The sequence below is a fragment of the Dendropsophus ebraccatus genome, chromosome 1 (genome assembly GCF_027789765.1).
Source record: "Dendropsophus ebraccatus isolate aDenEbr1 chromosome 1, aDenEbr1.pat, whole genome shotgun sequence".
Classification (NCBI taxonomy): Eukaryota; Metazoa; Chordata; class Amphibia; order Anura; family Hylidae; genus Dendropsophus; species Dendropsophus ebraccatus.
Window position 1 is genome coordinate 32,680,637 of NC_091454.1, and position 19,039 is coordinate 32,699,675.

At 39.0% G+C, this 19,039-nt stretch overlaps 3 protein-coding genes across 3 annotated transcripts; all 3 read right to left on the reverse strand.

Annotated features, from left to right (window-relative positions):
• Window positions 1-219: 219 nt before the first annotated feature.
• LOC138779126 (protocadherin gamma-B5-like) lies at window positions 220-2,535 on the reverse strand. Its single transcript, XM_069956565.1, has one exon. The coding sequence runs from the start codon at window positions 2,533-2,535 to the stop codon at window positions 220-222; it is 2,316 nt and encodes a 771-aa protein (XP_069812666.1).
• A 5,651-nt stretch (window positions 2,536-8,186) lies between these two features.
• LOC138779286 (protocadherin gamma-B4-like) lies at window positions 8,187-10,625 on the reverse strand. The gene has a single exon (XM_069956575.1). The coding sequence runs from the start codon at window positions 10,623-10,625 to the stop codon at window positions 8,187-8,189; it is 2,439 nt and encodes an 812-aa protein (XP_069812676.1).
• Window positions 10,626-15,162: 4,537 nt separating this feature from the next.
• LOC138779405 (protocadherin gamma-B1-like) lies at window positions 15,163-17,610 on the reverse strand. Its single transcript, XM_069956606.1, has one exon. It carries the CDS (start codon window positions 17,608-17,610, stop codon window positions 15,163-15,165), a length of 2,448 nt encoding a protein of 815 aa, XP_069812707.1.
• Window positions 17,611-19,039: the final 1,429 nt, after the last annotated feature.

Genomic DNA, 19,039 nt, shown 5'->3' on the forward strand with positions numbered 1-19,039 from the left:
TAAGCTAGTTTCTCCCCTTCTAGAGAAAAGATAATTTGCATCAAATGCATTAAATTGGATAATCCAATCTCAAGTATACAATATAATAAAACTGCAAATTCTTTGTATAACCCACAAAAAAAGAAATGTATACAGATAAAACAACTGATTGAGTAAATCTTGGTTAGCAGCCTTCCTTATAAAGTATTGTACAAAAACTTTTTTAAAGATGTTTAAATGTCAATATGTAAATACCTGATCGATATTGCTGGGAGGCAGGTCGGTGCTTGCACAAACATCCCCTTCTGTCGGATTGTCTGTGTCTATGAGATTGTCTGTAGGGACGTTCTGCACCGGTTTCAGATAAGCAATTTCATTCTGCTTTGAGTCCAGAGTCACACACACATCATATGAGAATGGGAAAGGTAAACTTGTATCACTGATCTCAGAAGGACATCCCAGGGTGAACTGAGGATACACATTTCTGCTATATGCTCCATAGCTTGTTGGGGTGGGAGTCTTTCTGCATTTGTAGATGACAGCGATGAGAACAGTTATAATGAATAAACAGGAGATCAGAGCTATGGATACCACCAGATAGAAAGTTACAGGGGACTTACTATCTGAATTAGTTGGTTGTTTTCTGATCTCCGGCACAACTTGCTGAAAATTCTCAGCTACAACTACGTTCAAAGTAACTGTAGATGAGAGAGATGGGACTCCATTATCCTTCACCAGGACCACAAGTTTTTGCCTTAAGGTATCAGAGTCTTGAAGATCTCTCACAATCTTTATTTCTCCAGTGTGTTGACCAATTCCAAATAAAGTTGGATCAGGAACCTGTAGTAAGTGATAGGAGAGCCAGGCGTTGTGTCCAGAGTCAGCGTCCACTGCAATCACTTTGGTGACTAGATAACCTTTCTCAGCAGAGTGAGGAATAAACTCAAATAATGCTGATCCCTCAGTGTCTGCTGACGGGTAGAGGATCTTAGGAGCATTATCATTCTTATCAATGATACATATCCTCACTGTGACATTACTGCTTAGAGGAGGAGATCCACTGTCTTTAGCCATCACCTGGAACTGAAATTCTCGCAACTGTTCATAGTCAAATGATCTCTGGGCATAGAGAACCCCAGTCATTGAGTTTATGGAGACATAGGAGGTGACGGGAATATTATCTATGTTGCTGCTGACAATGCTGTATGTAATTTTCCCATTCTCATCCTGATCAAGATCTGAAGCAACAATATTGTGTACTGAGGTCCCAGGTTGGTTATTTTCTATAATGTAGACAATGTTGTTGATTCTCTCAAAAACTGGAGAATTGTCATTCACATCTGAAATAGTCAGCTGAATGGTTTTATTGGTAGCCAGTGAAGGAGATCCTTTATCCATACACTGAACTGTGACATTATATACAGAATTCCTCTCTCGGTCCATGTTAGCTGCAGTTACAAGTTTATAGTAGTTGCTGGATGATGGTAACAGCTGAAAATTCTTTGTGTCTGAGATCTGACAAAGAATGTCACCATTCATCTCAGAATCCAGATCATGGACATTAATAATTGCTATAACAGTACCAGGTGGAAAATCTTCTGGAATAGTTGCTGCCAGAGTGGTGACTGTTATATCCGGAGCATTATCATTCACATCAATCACTTGTATAGACACCTTACAATGTGTCACCTGACCTCCACCATCTTTAGCCTCCACAGTCATTTCATAGCTATCAGATGCTTCATAATCTAAAGTTCCTATTACCTTAATGTCACCTTTTATGGAATCTACAGAAAATTTTTGATTAGCATTTTGGGGGATATAACTGAAAGAATAAGATATTTGGCCATATGAACCTTCATCTGCATCACTTGCATTTAAATGGACCACTAGGTAGCCAACAGGTACATTCTCCGGTAGGCTTATTTCATAGGTGTCTTTCATAAATGTTGGAAAGTTGTCATTTACATCTTGAACAGAAATCTTAACTATTGCAGTGCCTGTTTTAGGAGGTTTCCCTTCATCGGATGCAGTTAAAATTAATTCATAGAAACTCTGCTTTTCTCTGTCCAACAATTTTTCCAGTATAATTTCTGGATATTTAATTCCATCTTTAGTTGTCCTTTCTCCAATTCTAAAGTTTTCATTACCAGAAAGAGTATAACTTTGAACAGAATTTGTACCTAAATCCGGATCTTCTGCATTTCCTAATGGGAAATGAACTCCAGATAGAGCAGATTCCCTGATTCCTATATCAAAAGATTTCTTAGAGAATGTCGGAGCATTATCATTCACATCCTGGATTTCTATAGTGATTGTGTAAAAAGTCAAAGGATTTTCGATCACAGCTTCCAGGTTTAGAAAGCAGCTCGGTTTAGCTCCACATAATGTTTCTCTATCAATTCTATCTGATACAATTAAATCTCCATTCTCCATATGAATGGTGAAATATTGCTTTGTAACATGAGATACTATCTGAAATTTTCTAGATACAAGATCCTTAAAATTTATTCCAAGATCCTTTGCCACATTCCCAACTACAGCTCCCCTTTTCATTTCCTCAGGTATTGAGTATTGTAATTGGCCTGAGATATTCTTGCAGTAAAATAAGATGACATAAAATAATACTTGCCATATTACTGTCCATTGTGTCCATCTGTATCTTGTGCTATATTTCATTGTAGAAATTCTTCATATAAATGATCAGGGAAAGGGGAATTGTAAGATTCGAAAGGATTCTTGAGAATAAAGGAAAAGGCAATATGCTCTGAAGTATTAATGCTGGATATTCTAGAGATCTGTGCTGTGAAGCTGCAGTAGTTCTCTCATTCAGTTACAATAAAATATACTACAGTCTAATGGCGGCACTCAGAGTCCAAATTGAGGTACTGCAAGTCACTGGTAAAAGCTTATTCTGTTACTCTTACTATTCAGTGTATACTTTCCTAAATCAAACTTTCTTATCACAATTATAACCACTATTATCATTATCAACTGCAAGTAGCCTTTTCAAGTGTTCCATTCTCTATGCCTACTATTATTAGTGTTATAAATATTTGCATTATTATTTTAGTCTAGCATAAAAATAACAATAAACTCAATGGATTCAATGTCTTGTTGCTAATGTTTTAAAACTTGGGATGTAAAGAATATTTACAAAATAAATTGACCTGGAGACTACCTTACCACTGCCCGCCCTTTCAGATCTCCAGAACTTTCCTCAAAGGCCAATAACGGGGTCTATCTGCCTGTAAATCGTCCTTGCAGAGTGGGCTGACAGACAGAGAGCCTTGACTAGTTACAGGCTGGAAACCCCCAGATGACTAGTTCCCACCTCTGTCCCTCTCTCTTTGCGCCGGAATAAAAAAAAAACATTTTTCTCCGAACTCCACATACAGATTAAGACACAGCACATTCGGTAGGCAATCTGTGTACGAGAGGTGTTTAGTGCAGCTGGGAGCTATATTAGCATGACTGTGTATAATCTCTTGTATAACTATTCATTACATCCTGGGGGCACCTACAGAATTATCAGCAGCTCAGACATAGGGTTTAATGGTTTTACAAAGAAAATTAGTTAGGAAAATAGACAGTTGAAGCTATATATTTGATATAAATGTATACTTTCCTCTTCCATGCTTGTTAAGAACACCAAATATATGATAGTTGTGTGTAAGCTGTGTGTTAAGTTTTTTCTTTATTTTAATTAATTAAATAGGCAAAAGACAACTCACACTTAAACAGGAGAAGAATATGGATACCACCAAGTATAGGGGTCCTCCTTAGAAAAAGATATAGTAACCTCAGTATGTAAGCCCATAACTCCACAGGATGTTTTTGCAATCGGCTATTTATGGTGAATCCTTGGTCCCCATTTTTAATTCTTATGTTAGTTGATAGCAATTTGCTTATTTGTCCCTTTTCCCTCTTCACATTTTATACTGTGAATGGTATATGCTGAAAACATTGTTCTACATCTGTTCTAGAACCAGTAGATGTAGCCAGACTCATCTTCTACACGTTATACAAACCTAACGTTAACATTCGTACTCAATTACGAGCCTTATTGCAATCACTGATGCATTAGGATATCCCAATACATCCAATTGCTGTGTCAGTCTAGCACACTCAAAACACCCTTGGCTATGTCTGTATGCCTAGCTCCTTTTACGGCTATTAAGTAACCAATAAGTCACCAAGTAGGCAAAATACCATACAGGCTATTAGAGGCAAATAGGCAAAAAGGCCTACTGGCCGGTATAAAACCACATGGTAGTAAGAAGGGGGCAGTGTAAGAATATTAAAGGGGTGCTCCGGCGGGGGGGGGGCACTTTTTTTGGGGGACCGGGGAGGAGGTGGCTGAAATAAAAGACATCCACTTACATCCCCGGTTCCAGCGGCGCATCCCACATCACGGCGCTCCGGTCGCTGGTTCCCGGCTGCTTCCGGGTGTCTGACAACGCCCGAGACGCTACGTCTCAGGGCCACTCAGCCACTCAGTGAAGGAGGCGGGATCCGAGCGGACTTCAAACGGATCCCGCCTCCTTCACTGAGTGGCTGAGCGGACCTGAGATGTCACGTCTCGGGCCTCCTTCAGACACCCGGAAGCGGCCGGGAACCGGGGACTGGAGCGCCGTAATGCGGGACCCGCCGCTGGAACTGGGGAGGTAAGTGGACGTCTTTTATTTCAGCCACCTCCTCCCCGGTCCCCCCAAAAAAGTGCCCCCCCGCGGGAGCACCCCTTTAAAAGACCATACCCTGAGAAACTGACTTTATCTGAAAGATTTAATAAAACTAGTGTAAAAAGGTAGAGCAATTACCCAAAAAATCCAATCAGATTTCAGATTTATTTTTTCAGTGGCCATTGAAAAAAATGGAAAAATATCCCTATTGTGTACTACTGATATATTACTGATACTTGTTTTATTATTGGACTTTTTTTAACAATTTAAAGCGATTGTACCACCAGGCATATTGCTATGGGCTTTTACATTAACAGACCGGCGCCGAAACGGGGATGTCGGTGGCATAGCCCTTTTTTTGAGCAGCCGCCCAGTTCCTGTGCACATCGCCGGGCTATCCCCAGCACCAGGGCAGTGTGACAAAAACCCCTTCCCTCCGTGACGCAGCTCCATTAGGCTCAATGGTTCAAAATCTGCAGTTCAACAAAAGGACCACGACATCCCCACACCAGTGACGGTCTGTTAATTAAGAAAGCCCATAGCGATTCACCTGGTGGTACATTTGCTTTAAGGGAAAGAATGGCCTCTGTTTTCAATTAAAATAGGGGCCATTTTGTTTCAGCCTGGGCGGCACTGCATTGAAATCAATGCAATGGTGTCGTTCCATTCTCACACCATACCAAACAACAGGCGTCAATTAGGCGTTATTCATTTTCCATGCACATCTTTTAAGGAAGTCCATGCATCCGTGCCCTGCATGAAAATAAATGTTAATTGATTTCTAAGCACACGTGGATGGGGCCATATGGGAAACCGGTTGGTGTTCGGCTGTTGTTATACTGTGTGAACTTAGCCTAAAAAAAATAAAATTAGAACACAGAAAAATAAGACACATTTCCAGTACCTTATAGATTGTAATCTTACAGATTGTAAGCCCTCATGGGTAGGGTCCTCTTCCCCCATGTACCAGTCTGCTATTTACCTTTATGTGTTTTTGATCTTGTAATGTTTCTGTTTGTTACCCTTATCACTTGTATTGCGCTCTGGAATTAAGGGCGCTTTATTAATATAATTATTATTATAATAGAATTATATTATATACTGTATTTTCCGGCGTATAAGATGAAAAGGGGTATAAGACAACCCCCAACTTTTCCAGTTAAAGGTTTAGGATATATACTCGCCCTATAAGACTACCTCTCTTTGAACGCAAACCAAATAAAAAAGGAATAAAAAAACATCAGACAGCAGTAAGATCTGAGAGGCAAAGAAGGAGGTACAGTAATACCGGTAGGATACAAAGGCAGCCAGACAGGTAAAAGGTGTGTTTTTCTTGGCACAGCGCTACTCTACCATATCTCTAATTTTCCATACCCCAGAAACCTGCAGCTTGCTCTATGCTTCAAACAGCAGCTGCAACCATTTTTGAGCTCCCCTGATGTGGCGACTGCATATTCTCTAGATCGTTTCTGAAATTTTTCAGCACCCGCCTTATAAGACGACTCCCGGTGTATAAGACGACCCCCTAACATTTGAAAAGATTTTCCCCGGTCAAAAAGTATACGCACAATATGATATGAAGTAACATAAAATTACCATAAAATACACTTAGGGTGCCTTCACACCTACCGTATCGCAGTAGAAAATCCGCTGCGGATCCGCAGCAAATCCGCAGCAGATTTAACTAAATGAATGAACACAGCATTAAATACGCATCGGATCCGCAGCAGATTTGTAAGTGCGGATCCGCAGCTGATTTTCTACTGCGATACGGTAGGTGTGAAGGCACCCTAAATTTGATTTTATACCAAAGAAATAAGCTTTTTGTTTTTTCAATGGAATGCATTGAAGTCAATGAAATGAAGGCCACTCAACACACATTGGGGGACAATTACTAAAAAGTCTAAAGTGGGCGACTTTTCTAATGTGGGTTGGTGTTTATATTGTTCCAATATATTGTGTGTGATTTATGGAAAAGTCACACTGTCATAATAAATGCATCTAAGTAAAAAGTTAATTCACCTTGTACTGACCAGACGTAGGCCTGCACCAGTTTCTACGACTTTTTAAAAAGTTGCAAATGAAAAATTGGGTGCAAATCCAGGATTAAGCACATTTTTGGAATTAGGTGAACAATTATTCACCTAAAAATAGGTGCAAAGCCCTTGATAATTTCCCTCATGGTGTATTGAATACCAGACATTTTTTGCACAGATGTCAAATTAATGTTCCTGACAGTTATTCACTGATGTTATTTTGAAAACAAAGGACATTATTTTCAGTTGTTAACACAGTTGTTTTCAGTTGTTTCACAGTCCTTTCACCATCTTTACTACTAAATGTAATGCATCTTCAAAAAAGAACCACAACCAAAAGGCCCTGAACTAGAATAATGTACCAACAGCGGTCAATGTAATGACAGACGCCCAAAATGCATAATGACTGACATCATTTGAGAGAAAAAACAGCTAGACAAAATTCATGTGAACATAGCCTTACTCCCGGTTTTGGTTAAAAATACTGACCACTTAATCTTAAAAGAAATCTGTCACTTGGTTTATGCTGCCTCAAATGGGGGCAGCATAAAATAGTGACAAAAATGCTGAATAGATCGGTGTATTACATACATAATTTTCTTCAGACATTCTCCTAATATGCAGGAGAATTCTTGGAATTCTTGCTGCACCGCTCCCCCCACCCTCCAGCTGCTGATTGATGGTTGACTGCCTATACACAGCATGGATAGCTAACTGCCAATCAGCAGCTGGTGGGTGGAGTTTTCTGATTATCATGAATATCCAGGACTACTGGTCTAATGCACATAATGGAGAGGACTACTTTATTATTGTCCGTGTTATTCAGGAGCATAGCTCCCAATCAGCTTCACAGGACAATGTGAGTGATACATCATTCTGTTTAGCTTCTCTGTCACTAGATTATGCTACCCTTAGATAGGACAGCATAAACCTGTTGAAAGAGTCTCCTTAAGAAGGAGAGGGACAAAACACTATATTTGTGCTGAGGCCCTTTTATAGCTATCAATGGAGTACCTTGGTTAATTGTGGTACATGGGAACAACAACAAAAGTCCAGCGAGGTACAGTTAATGGGGGGGGGGGGCAGTTCACTGTGACACCGACTATGTACTGAAATAACACTACAGCCTTTTATTTCTCAAATACAGTGGGGGTCCTACCCTTTGGACACCAATAGTGATGGTTTATCCCAGTAATATGCAATTATTTTTCGAGATTTAATAAATAGCCCTGGATGAGATTGTTTTGCTACTGTCATTCAATGGTGTCTTTTGGTAGGACAGTTCTTTCCCCTTCCAGAGAATAGATATTTTGCACCAAATACACTGAATTGTGATGATCCAAATAAAGCTCCAAATTGTTTGTTTTACGTATTACAACCAACAGCAAATAAATGTGTACAAATAAAACAACTGATTTGGTAAACCATGGTTACCAGCAATTCGCATAAAGTATTGTACAATAATTATTTACAAATATTTGTTTGAATGTCAGTATCTAAATACCTGATTGATATTGCTGGGAGACAGGTCGGTGCTGGCACAAACATTTCCTTCTGTCGGATTGCCAGTGTCTATGAGATTGTCTGTAGGGACGTTCTCCACTGGTTTCAGATAAGCAATTTCATTTTGCTTTGAGTCCAGAGTCACACACACATCATATGAGAATGGGAAAGGTAAACTTGTATCACTGATCTCAGAAGGACATCCCAGGGTGAACTGAGGATACACATTTCTGCTATATGCTCCATAGCTTGTTGGGGTGGGAGTCTTTCTGCATTTGTAGATGACAGCGATGAGAACAGTTATAATGAATAATAGAGAGATCAGAGCTATGGATACCACCAGATAGAAGGTTACAGGGGATTTACTGTCTGAATTAGTTGGTTGTTTTCTGATCTCCGGCACAACTTGCTGAAAATTCTCAGCCACAACTAAAGACAAAGTAACTGTAGATGAGAGAGATGGGACTCCATTATCCTTCACCAGGACCACAAGTTTCTGCCTTAAGGTATCAGAGTCTTGAAGATCTCTCACAATCTTTACTTCACCAGTGTGTTGACCAATTCCAAATAAATTTGGATCGGGAACCTGTAGTAAGTGATAGGAGAGCCAGGCGTTGTGTCCAGAGTCAACGTCCACTGCTATCACTTTGGTGACTAGATAACCTTTCTCAGCGGAGTGAGGAATAAACTCAAATAATGCTGATCCCTCAGTGTCTGCTGATGGGTAGAGGATCTTAGGAGCATTATCATTCTTATCAATGATACATATCCTCACTGTGACATTACTGCTTAGAGGAGGAGATCCACTGTCTTTAGCCATCACCTGGAACTGAAATTCCCGCAACTGCTCATAGTCAAATGATCTCTGGGCATAGAGAACCCCGGTCATTGAGTTTATGGAGACATAGGAGGTGACGGGAATATTATCTATGTTGCTGCTCACAATGCTGTATGTAATTTTCCCATTATCACCTCGATCAGGATCTGAAGCAACAATATTGTGTATTGAGGTCCCAGGTTGGTTATTTTCTATAATGTAGACAATGTAGTTAATTCTCTCAAAAAACGGAATATTATCATTCACGTCTGAAATAGTCAGCTGAATGGTTTTATTGGTAGACAGTGGAGGAGATCCTTTATCCATACACTGAACGGAGACATTATATACAGAATTCTTTTCTTGGTCCATGTTAGCTGCAGTTACAAGTTTATAGTAGTTGTTGGATGATGGTAACAGTTGAAAATCCTTCATCTCTGAATTCAGACAAACAACTTCTCTATTGATCCCAGAATCCAGATCATGGACATTAATAATTGCTATGACAGTACCAGGTGGAGAATCTTCTGGAATGGTTGTGGCTAAAGTGGTGACTGTTATATCCGGAGCATTGTCATTCACATCAATCACTTGTATTGACACCTTACAATGTGAGACAAGACCTCCACCATCTTTAGCCTCCACAGTCATTTCATAGCTATCGGATGCTTCATAGTCTAAAGTCCCTATAATATTTATGTCCCCTGTTATGGAATCTATAGAAAATATCTGATTAGTATTTTTAGAAATATGGTTAAAGGAATAAGATATTTGGCCATTTGTACCTTCATCTTCATCAGTTGCATTTAAATGGGAAACTAGAAAACCAACAGGTACATTTTCAGGAAGGCTTATGTAATATGTATCTTGGGCAAATGTTGGAAAGTTGTCATTCACATCTTGAACAGTGATCTGGATTGTGGCAGTGCCAGTTTTAGGAGGTTTACCCCCATCAGAGGAAGTTAATATCAACTCATAAAAACTCTGCTTTTCTCTATCCAAAGGTTTCTTTAGTATAATTTCTGCATATTTAATTCCATCCTTAGTGGTTCTTTCTCCTATATTAAAATATTCATTACCAGAAAGAGTGTAACTTTGTATAGAATTTGTGCCCAAATCTGGATCTTCTGCATTTCCTAATGAAAAGTGTACTCCGGGAACTGAAGACTCACTGATTCCTACATCAAAAGATTTCTTGGAGAATGTAGGAGAATTATCATTCACATCCTGGATTTCTATAGTGATTGTGTAAAAAGTCAAAGGATTTTCAATCACAGCTTCCAGGTTTAGAAAGCAGCTCGGTTTAATCCCACATGATGTTTCTCTATCAATTCTATCTGATACAATTAAATCTCCATTCTCCATATGAATGCTGAAATATTGGTTTGTAACATGAGAAACAATCTGGAATTTTCTAGATATAAGATCCTTAACATTTATTCCAAGATCCTTTGCCACATTCCCAACTACAGATCCCCTTTTCATTTCCTCAGGTATTGAGTATTGTAATTGGCCTGTGATATTCTTAATGCAAAATGAAGAAAAACAGAACAATACTTGCCATATAGCTGTCCACTGCATCACTCTGCACCTTGTCTTGTGTTTCATTGTTAGAAGTAAAAAATATTTTCTTTTAAATCCAGACAAAAAAACATCTGTAAGATTCCAAAGGATTCTTGAGAAGCAGATAAAGGGTAAAGCACTTCACAGCAAACACTGATGAATTTGTGCAGGATTTTCTAGAGATCTGTGCTGTGAGGCTGCATTACTTTCCTTATTCAGCTACAATAAAAAATAGTACAGTCTTATGGCGGCGCTCAGAGTTTAAACTGAGGTACTGCATGTAACCAGCTAAAATGACCTTCTGCGATATTTAATATAGATAGTTTTAATGATATTAAACTATTTCTTTTAATTATATAATCTTCCTTTTTTTTCTTTATAGTTGCAGTATGTCACTTTGTTACAATTGTAACCTGATAGTTGTAAGCTTTAGATAAAGTACAATAAATAAGTAGAGAAAAGATTATGTATTTCTGATTAATCCATTTATATAATATACTTCATATACAAGAGTTTTCCTAAACAAATTAAAAAAAATACACCCATTCATGCCTTATGCCGCTATAGATGGATACTCAATAGTGTAGCTAGAATGTGGCTAATCATAAAGGCAAAGCAAGATTTTCATACTCCCCTTAGTTCCTAAAGTTTAACATTTTACATATTTAAACATCACTTATTTAACATTATCACATCACTCTGCTCTCCCAATAATCCAGTGTTTTATTCATTAAACTGAACCTATCAGCACAATTGTGCTGATATGGTTCCCTCCAGCACCTTATAGAGCTCGCGGCACGTACAGGCTGCTGCTGCCTTGGTAGCTTTAGTATGCAGAAAAAGAAGTTTTATTCCCCCAAGAGAGGCAGGAAGAAAGCCATGATTAGTCCCGGGCAGATCGCCGCCCAGATGACTAGTTGCCGCCCCTCTCCCTGCCTTTTTCTGCTTAATAAAGCTACAGCTGCAGCGGCATCCTGTACATGACGCAAGCTGCACAGTAGCTCTATAAGGTGCTGGAGGGAACTATATAACAAAATCGTTCTTATTGGTTCACTTTAATGAATAAAACACTATGGATTGCCTTTAGGCTAGGTTCACACTCTGTATCTGTGCGGCTGTATTGCGGGCGGTAAATCATCGGCCGGATTTTTCCGGTTCATGCGTACGCTGGAAAGTATACGATATACGGCTGCACAGTGCACACTATGTATGAATCTACGGTCCGATCGTAAACGGACCCGTAAAAAAATGAACAAGACCATTGTTTGCGGCTGGAGATGCGGCCGAGGATTGACAGGCGGTCCGTACGGAGTACTTCAAAAATAGCTGGCAATAATGCCGAATGCCGATGCCTCTAATAGTTAATATATTAAATTAATAAAACACATTTTCTTTGTAATAAAGTCCCTTTCGTTGTTCAATAATTTAATTCTAACGAATCCATCATTGTGCAATTAAATATACTATTAAAATAAATATATATATATATATATATATATATAAATAAATGTATATTTATATATATATATTTTTTGACAGTATATTTAATTGCACAATAATGGATTCGTTAGAATGAAATTATTAAACAACGAAACTGATTTTATTTCAACGAAAATGTGTTTTATTAATTAAATATTAATTAGTACAGGAAGCTCCAGTAAGCCGTTAATTCATATTGTCGGCAATAGAGCTTTCTGTACTAATCATCACTTTACTTTAATTAAAACATCAAATGTTTCTTCTAATTATGTTATCACAATAGCATTATTAGAAGAAACATTTAGAATTATATGTGCGCTCAGCTGATTGGCTGATTGGCTGAGCGCACGTATAATTAGCGGGTCCGCAGCACAGTGACTTCATTGTGCTGCGGACCAGCGAAGAGACAACATCGGGGTGAGTATAGAGCTCTCCCCACCCCTCCCCAGCACTGCACCCCTCCCAGCAAGGAAGGGGGGTCACTTAACCCCTTCCTTGCTGGGATGGGTGCAGTCTGACATCAGTCTGGCCCCCAAGGGGTTAAGGGGGATGCAATACATCCTCCCTTGACCCCTTGGGGGCCAGACTGTAAGCAGCGATCTGTAAAGATGCTGCATACTGTAAGAAGCACAACGCCCCGCTCACAATGATGGGTGTTGTGCTCCTGTTTGTGTGTTTTTTGTGTGTTTCTCCCTTTTTGTTTTTCAGATATCGGTATCCTGGGGATTACGTCGGATTCCGTGGACTACGTCGTTGACCAGCGGTTGTTTTTTTTTTTTTTTTTTTAATAAAATGGTCAATGAGGGGTGTGGGGGTGTTTTTATTTGAATAAAAAAAAAATTAACTTGTGTCTTGTCTTTATTTCTTTACTTTATAGACTTAGTAGTGGAAGCCGTCTAATAGACGGAATCCATTACTAAGTTGGGGCCTAGTGTTAGCTGGTATAAAATGGCTAACACTAACCCCCCATTATTACCCCAGTACCCAATGCCACCAGGGGTACTGGGAAGAGCCGGGTGCCAGTGGTCCCGAAGCGTCAAAATTGGTGCTCCTGGACCGGGCGGCAGCAGGCTGGTAAGATTTAGGCTGGGGAGGGCCTAAACCAATGGCTCTTCCCACCCTGGTGTTACCAGGCTGCTGTCGTTTGGTTTTTAACCCGGCTGGTTATAAAAATAGGGGGGACCCTATGCGTTTTTTAAAATTATTTATTTATTTAAAAAAAACCGCATAGGGTCCCCCCTATTTTTATAACCAGCCGGGTTAAAAACCAAACTACAGCAGCCTGGTAACACCAGGGTGGGAAGAGCCATTGGTTTAGGCCCTCCCCAGCCTAAATCTTACCAGCCTGCCGGTCCAGGAGCGCCAATTTTGATGCTCCGGGACCACTGGCACCCGGCTCTTCCCAGTACCCCTGGTGGCATTGGGTACTGGGGTAATAATGGGGGTTAGTGTTAGCCATTTTATACCGGCTAACACTAGGCCCCAACTTAGTAATGGATTCCGTCTATTAGACGGCTTCCACTACTAAGTCTATAAAGTAAAGAAATAAAGACAAGACACAAGTTAAAAAATATTTTTATTCAAATAAAAACACCCCCACATCCCTCATTGACCATTTTATAAAAAAAACAAAAAAAAAAACAACCGCTGGTCATCGACGTAGTCCACGGAATCCGATGTAATCCACAGGATACCGATATCTGAAAAACAAAAAAGGAGAAACACACAAAAAACACACAAACAGGAGCACAACACCCATCATTGTGAGCGGTGTTGTGCTCCTTACAGTATGCAGCATCTTTACAGATCGCTGCTTACAGTCTGGCCCCCAAGGGGTTAAGGGAGGATGTATTGCATCCCCCTTAACCCCTTGGGGGCCAGACTGATGTCAGACTGCACCCATCCCAGCAAGGAAGGGGTTAAGTGACCCCCCTTCCTTGCTGGGAGGAGTGCAGTGCTGGGGAGGGGGTGGGGAGAGCTCTATACTCACCCCGATCTTCTCTCTTCGCTGGTCCGCAGCACAATGAAGTCACTGTACTGCGGACTGGCTCTTTATATGTGCGCTCAGCCGATCAGCCAATCAGCTGAGCTCACATATAATTCTAAATGTTTCTTCTAATAATGCTATTGTGATAACATAATTAGAAGAAACATTTGATGTTTTAATTAAAGTAAAGTGATGATTAGTACAGAATGCTCTATTGCCGGCAATATGAATTAACAGCTTACTGGAGCTTCCTGTACTAATTAATATTTAATTAATAAAACACATTTTCGTTTCGTTGTTCAATAGTTTAATTTAAATGAATCCATCATTGTGCAATTAAATATACTGTCAAAAAATAAATATATATATAAAAATATAAATTTATTTATATATATATATATATATATTTATTTTAACAGTATATTTAATTGCAAAATGATGGAATCGTTTAAATTTAATTATTGAACAATGAAAGGGACTTTATTACAATGAAAATGTGTTTTATTAATTCAATATATTAACCATGAGAGGCATCGGCATCGGCATACTGCAGAGGATCGCAAACCCCGGTAATAGCAATTCATGTAAACTGTTTCCCTGCTTTCCCAGATGCATCCAGAGGTGTTTGCATCACTTTCTTAAGATTTTATTTGTTATTTTTAGTTGAACCAGATTTCCAAGTAAATGACCGAATGTTTTCAGCCGCATGTCTATTTTTTCCCACGGCCGTAGTTTCATCCGCACATTTACAGCCGCATAAAAAATACAGCCGCACACATACATAGTTTGAACATAGCCTTAAGATGTATTCTTATTTCCATCCACCCCTCCACTCCATAGATCTTCAGTTAAAAGCAGTGCAAGCAGGCTAACCCGTCACATGAAGAATTAGTATTAGGGTCACTCAGTTCCCACACCTTTTTCCTCCAAATGTCTCTATAACCTTTTCTATATAAAATCATTGTAACCTAGCACCTTTGACATTATTAGCAGTTTATAAATAGTGATTGAAAAAACTTGGTGATCTGTAAGACTCAGAAACCCAATAATATATAATCATGATTGTTTGAAAACATTTTTGCCAAATTGCTATTTAAAAAATCCATTTGTTTAAAGTTAAATATCAAAATACAGTACCTGATCGATATTGCTTACAGGCAGGTCGGTGCTTGCACAAATATTCCCTTCTGTTGGGTTGTCAGTGTCGATGAGATTGTCTGTAGGGACGTTCTGCACCGGTTTCAGATAAGCAATTTCATTCTGCTTTGAGTCCAGAGTCACACACACATCATATGAGAATGGGAAAGGTAAACTTGTATCACTGATCTCAGAAGGACATCCCAGGGTGAACTGAGGATACACATTTCTGCTATATGCTCCATAGCTTGTTGGGGTGGGAGTCTTTCTGCATTTGTAGATGACAGCGATGAGAACAGTTATAATGAATAAACAGGAGATCAGAGCTATGGATACAACTAGATAGAAAGTTACAGGGGATTTACTGTCTGCATTAGTTGGTTGTTTTCTGATCTCCGGCACAACTTGCTGAAAATTCTCAGCCACAACTAAGGACAAAGTAACTGTAGATGAGAGAGATGGGACTCCATTATCCTTCACCAGAACCACAAGTTTTTGCCTTAAGGTATCAGAGTCTTGAAGATCTCTCACAATCTTTACTTCACCAGTGTGTTGGCCAATTCCAAATAAAGTTGGGTCAGGAACCTGTAGTAAGTGATAGGAGAGCCAGGCGTTGTGTCCAGAGTCAGCGTCCACTGCTATCACTTTGGTGACTAGATATCCTTTCTCAGCGGAGTGAGGAATAAACTCAAATAATGCTGATCCCTCAGTGTCTGCTGATGGGTAGAGGATCTTAGGAGCATTATCATTCTTATCAATGATACATATCCTCACTGTGACATTACTGCTTAGAGGAGGAGATCCACTGTCTTTAGCCATCACCTGGAACTGAAATTCCCGCAATTGTTCATAGTCAAATGATCTCTGGGCATAGAGAACCCCGGTCATTGAGTTTATGGAGACATAGGAGGTGACGGGAATATTATCTATGTTGCTGCTGACAATGCTGTATGTAATTTTCCCATTCTCATCCTGATCAAGATCTGAAGCGACAATATTATGTATTGAGGTCCCAGGTTGATTATTTTCTATAATGTAGACAATGTAGTTGATTCTCTCAAAAACTGGAGCATTGTCATTTACATCTGAAATAGTCAGCTGAATGGTTTTATTGGTAGCCAGTGAAGGAGATCCTTTATCCATACACTGAACTGTGACATTATATACAAAATTCCTCTCTCGGTCCATGTTAGCTGCAGTTACAAGCTTATAGTAGTTGCTGGATGATGGTAACAGCTGAAAATCCTTTATGTCTGAGATCTGACAAATAATCTCACCATTCATCCCAGAGTCCAAATCACGGACATTTATAATTGCTATGACAGTACCAGGTGGAGAATCTTCTGGAATTCTTGCTGCCAGAGTGGGGACTGTTATATCTGGAGCATTATCATTCACATCAATCACTTGTATTGACACCTTACAATGTGACACAAGACCTCCACCATCTTTAGCTTCTACAGTCATCTCATAACTATCAGATGCTTCATAGTCTAATGTCCCTATTATCTTTATGTCACCTTTTGTAGAATCTATGGAAAAAATCCCATTAGCTTTTTCAGGAAACTGGCTAAAGGCATAAGACACTAAGCCGTTTGTACCTTCATCTTCATCAGTTGCATTTATTTGGACTACTAGATATCCAATAGGGGCATTTTCATGTATTTTAATCTGATTTATGGCTTGAGTAAAACTTGGAAAGTTGTCGTTCACATCCTGAACACTGATCTTTATTATGGCTGTGCCAGTTTTAGGAGGTTTACCCCCATCAAAAGCAGTTAATATCAAATCATAAGAACTCTGCTTCTCTCTGTCCAGTGATCTTTCCAGTATAATTTCTGGGGTCTTAAGTCCATCCTTAGTTGTTTGTTCCCCAAGTCTAAAGTATTCGTTGCTACTAAGAGTATAACTTTGTACAGAGTTGGTGCCTAGATCTGGATCTTGTGCATTGCCTAATGGGAAATGTACTCCAGGAACAGAAAACTCACTAATTTCAATTTCAAAGTATTTCTTAGCAAATGTAGGAGCATTATCATTCACATCTTGGATTTCTATAGTGATTGTATAAAAAGTCAAAGGGTTTTCGATCACAGCTTCCAGGTTTATAAAGCAGCTCGGTTTATCCCCACATAATGTTTCTCTATCAATTCTATCTGATACAGTTAAATCTCCATTCTCTATATGAACATTAAAATATTGCTTTGCATCATGAGAAACAATTTGGAATTTTCTAAATGCAAGGTCCTTTACATTAAATCCAAGATCCCTAGCCACATTACCGACAACTGATCCTTTTTTTAGTTCTTCAGGTATTGAGTATTGTAATTGGCCTGAGACTTCCCTGAATCCAAAGGAAAGAAGAGAAAGTAATAATACTTGCCATAATATTGTCCATCTTGAGCACCTGAGTCTTCTCCTTTGTTGCATTGTTAGCTGGATATTCAAAGTAAGCCCTTTCAGAATTAATAAAATAGAGTTCTAAGCAGTCATGTGAAGAAGATAAAGGAAAAGCAATCCTTGAGATGCAGTGAAGAATAAATGCAGGATTTTTTTGCTGTGAGGCTGCATCAGTTCCCTTATTTAACTACAATAAAATATACAACAGTCTAATGGCGGCGCTCAGAGTCCAAACTGAGGTACTGCAAGTCACCAGCTGAAACCTCTTGACATCTGAATCCTACTTTTTAAATACTTGTTGTTATAGTAATATTTGTTGCTCTATTTTATAGTTATGTTTTGTATAATTTTGTACAGTTTAATTTTTTACCATACTAACTTGAAAAGAATAATAATTTTACACCACTACTTTAATAGCATTGAAGTCAGAAGTAAAAATACAAAATTTCACATCATTTAGAAGGAAAACCTGCCTGGATTTCATAAATATTACATAGAAAAACTTTCCTAATTATCCATGCCTTTGCAAATTACTACATGAAAGTTCTAATTTTCTTGCTTTTTCAAGTATATTTCCTGATTTTGCAGTTAAGGATAACCAAAAAGTATATTGCGCTCTTTTAGCTACAAAGCAGGAACTCTCTGTACCTGCAACTCAGTTATCAGCACCGTACAGGATTGACAGCCAGAACTCATAAGCAATTCCTTTAATCAAGCACTATTTCCTCCAGTTGCTTCCAGAGTAATTAGGCTGGGTTCACACTACATATATTTCAGTCAGTATTGTGGTCCTCATATTGCAACCAAAACCAGGAGTGGATTAAAAACACAGAAAGGCTCTGTTCACACAATGTTGAAATTGAGTGCATGGCCGCCATTTAATGGCAAATATTTGCTGTTATTTTAGTACAACGGCTGTTATATTGAAATAATGTCAGTTATTTACTGTTATATGGTGGCCATCCACTCAATTTCAACATTGTGTGAACAGTTTTTAATTCACTCCTGGTTTTGGTTGCAATATGAGGACCACAATACTGACTGAAATATACGTAATGTGAACCCAGCCTCGATGTATGTAAAGTAATACAAAGTACAGTATAATGTTGTCTGTCAAGGATTCTTTTAGAAGAAATTTTCCTCTGAGGCTACCCCCTCTCCCATTCAGAACTAGTCTATATCCACTCCCCTTTCCCAAGTGCACATATTTACCAAAATTGCATAGAAATGAAAATAAAACAAAAAACTTAAAGGGGTAGTCCACCCAAAAATTTTTTCTTTCAAATCAACTGCTGCCATGAAGTGACAGAGATTTGTAATTTACTTCTATTAAAAAATCTCAAGCCTTCCAGTACTTATCAGCTGCTGTATGCCCAACAGGAAGTTGTATTATTTCCAGTCTGGAGAGCAGGAGGGGTTTTCTATGGGGATTTGCTCCTGCTTTGGACAGTTCCTGACA

What these genes read in the sequence shown, in the direction of transcription:
- LOC138779286 (XM_069956575.1), bottom strand. Translation starts at nt 10,625, where the DNA reads ATGAAACACAAGACAAGGTGCAGAGTGATGCAGTGGACAGCTATATGG.
- LOC138779405 (XM_069956606.1), bottom strand. Translation starts at nt 17,610, where the DNA reads ATGCAACAAAGGAGAAGACTCAGGTGCTCAAGATGGACAATATTATGG.
- LOC138779126 (XM_069956565.1), bottom strand. Translation starts at nt 2,535, where the DNA reads ATGAAAAGGGGAGCTGTAGTTGGGAATGTGGCAAAGGATCTTGGAATA.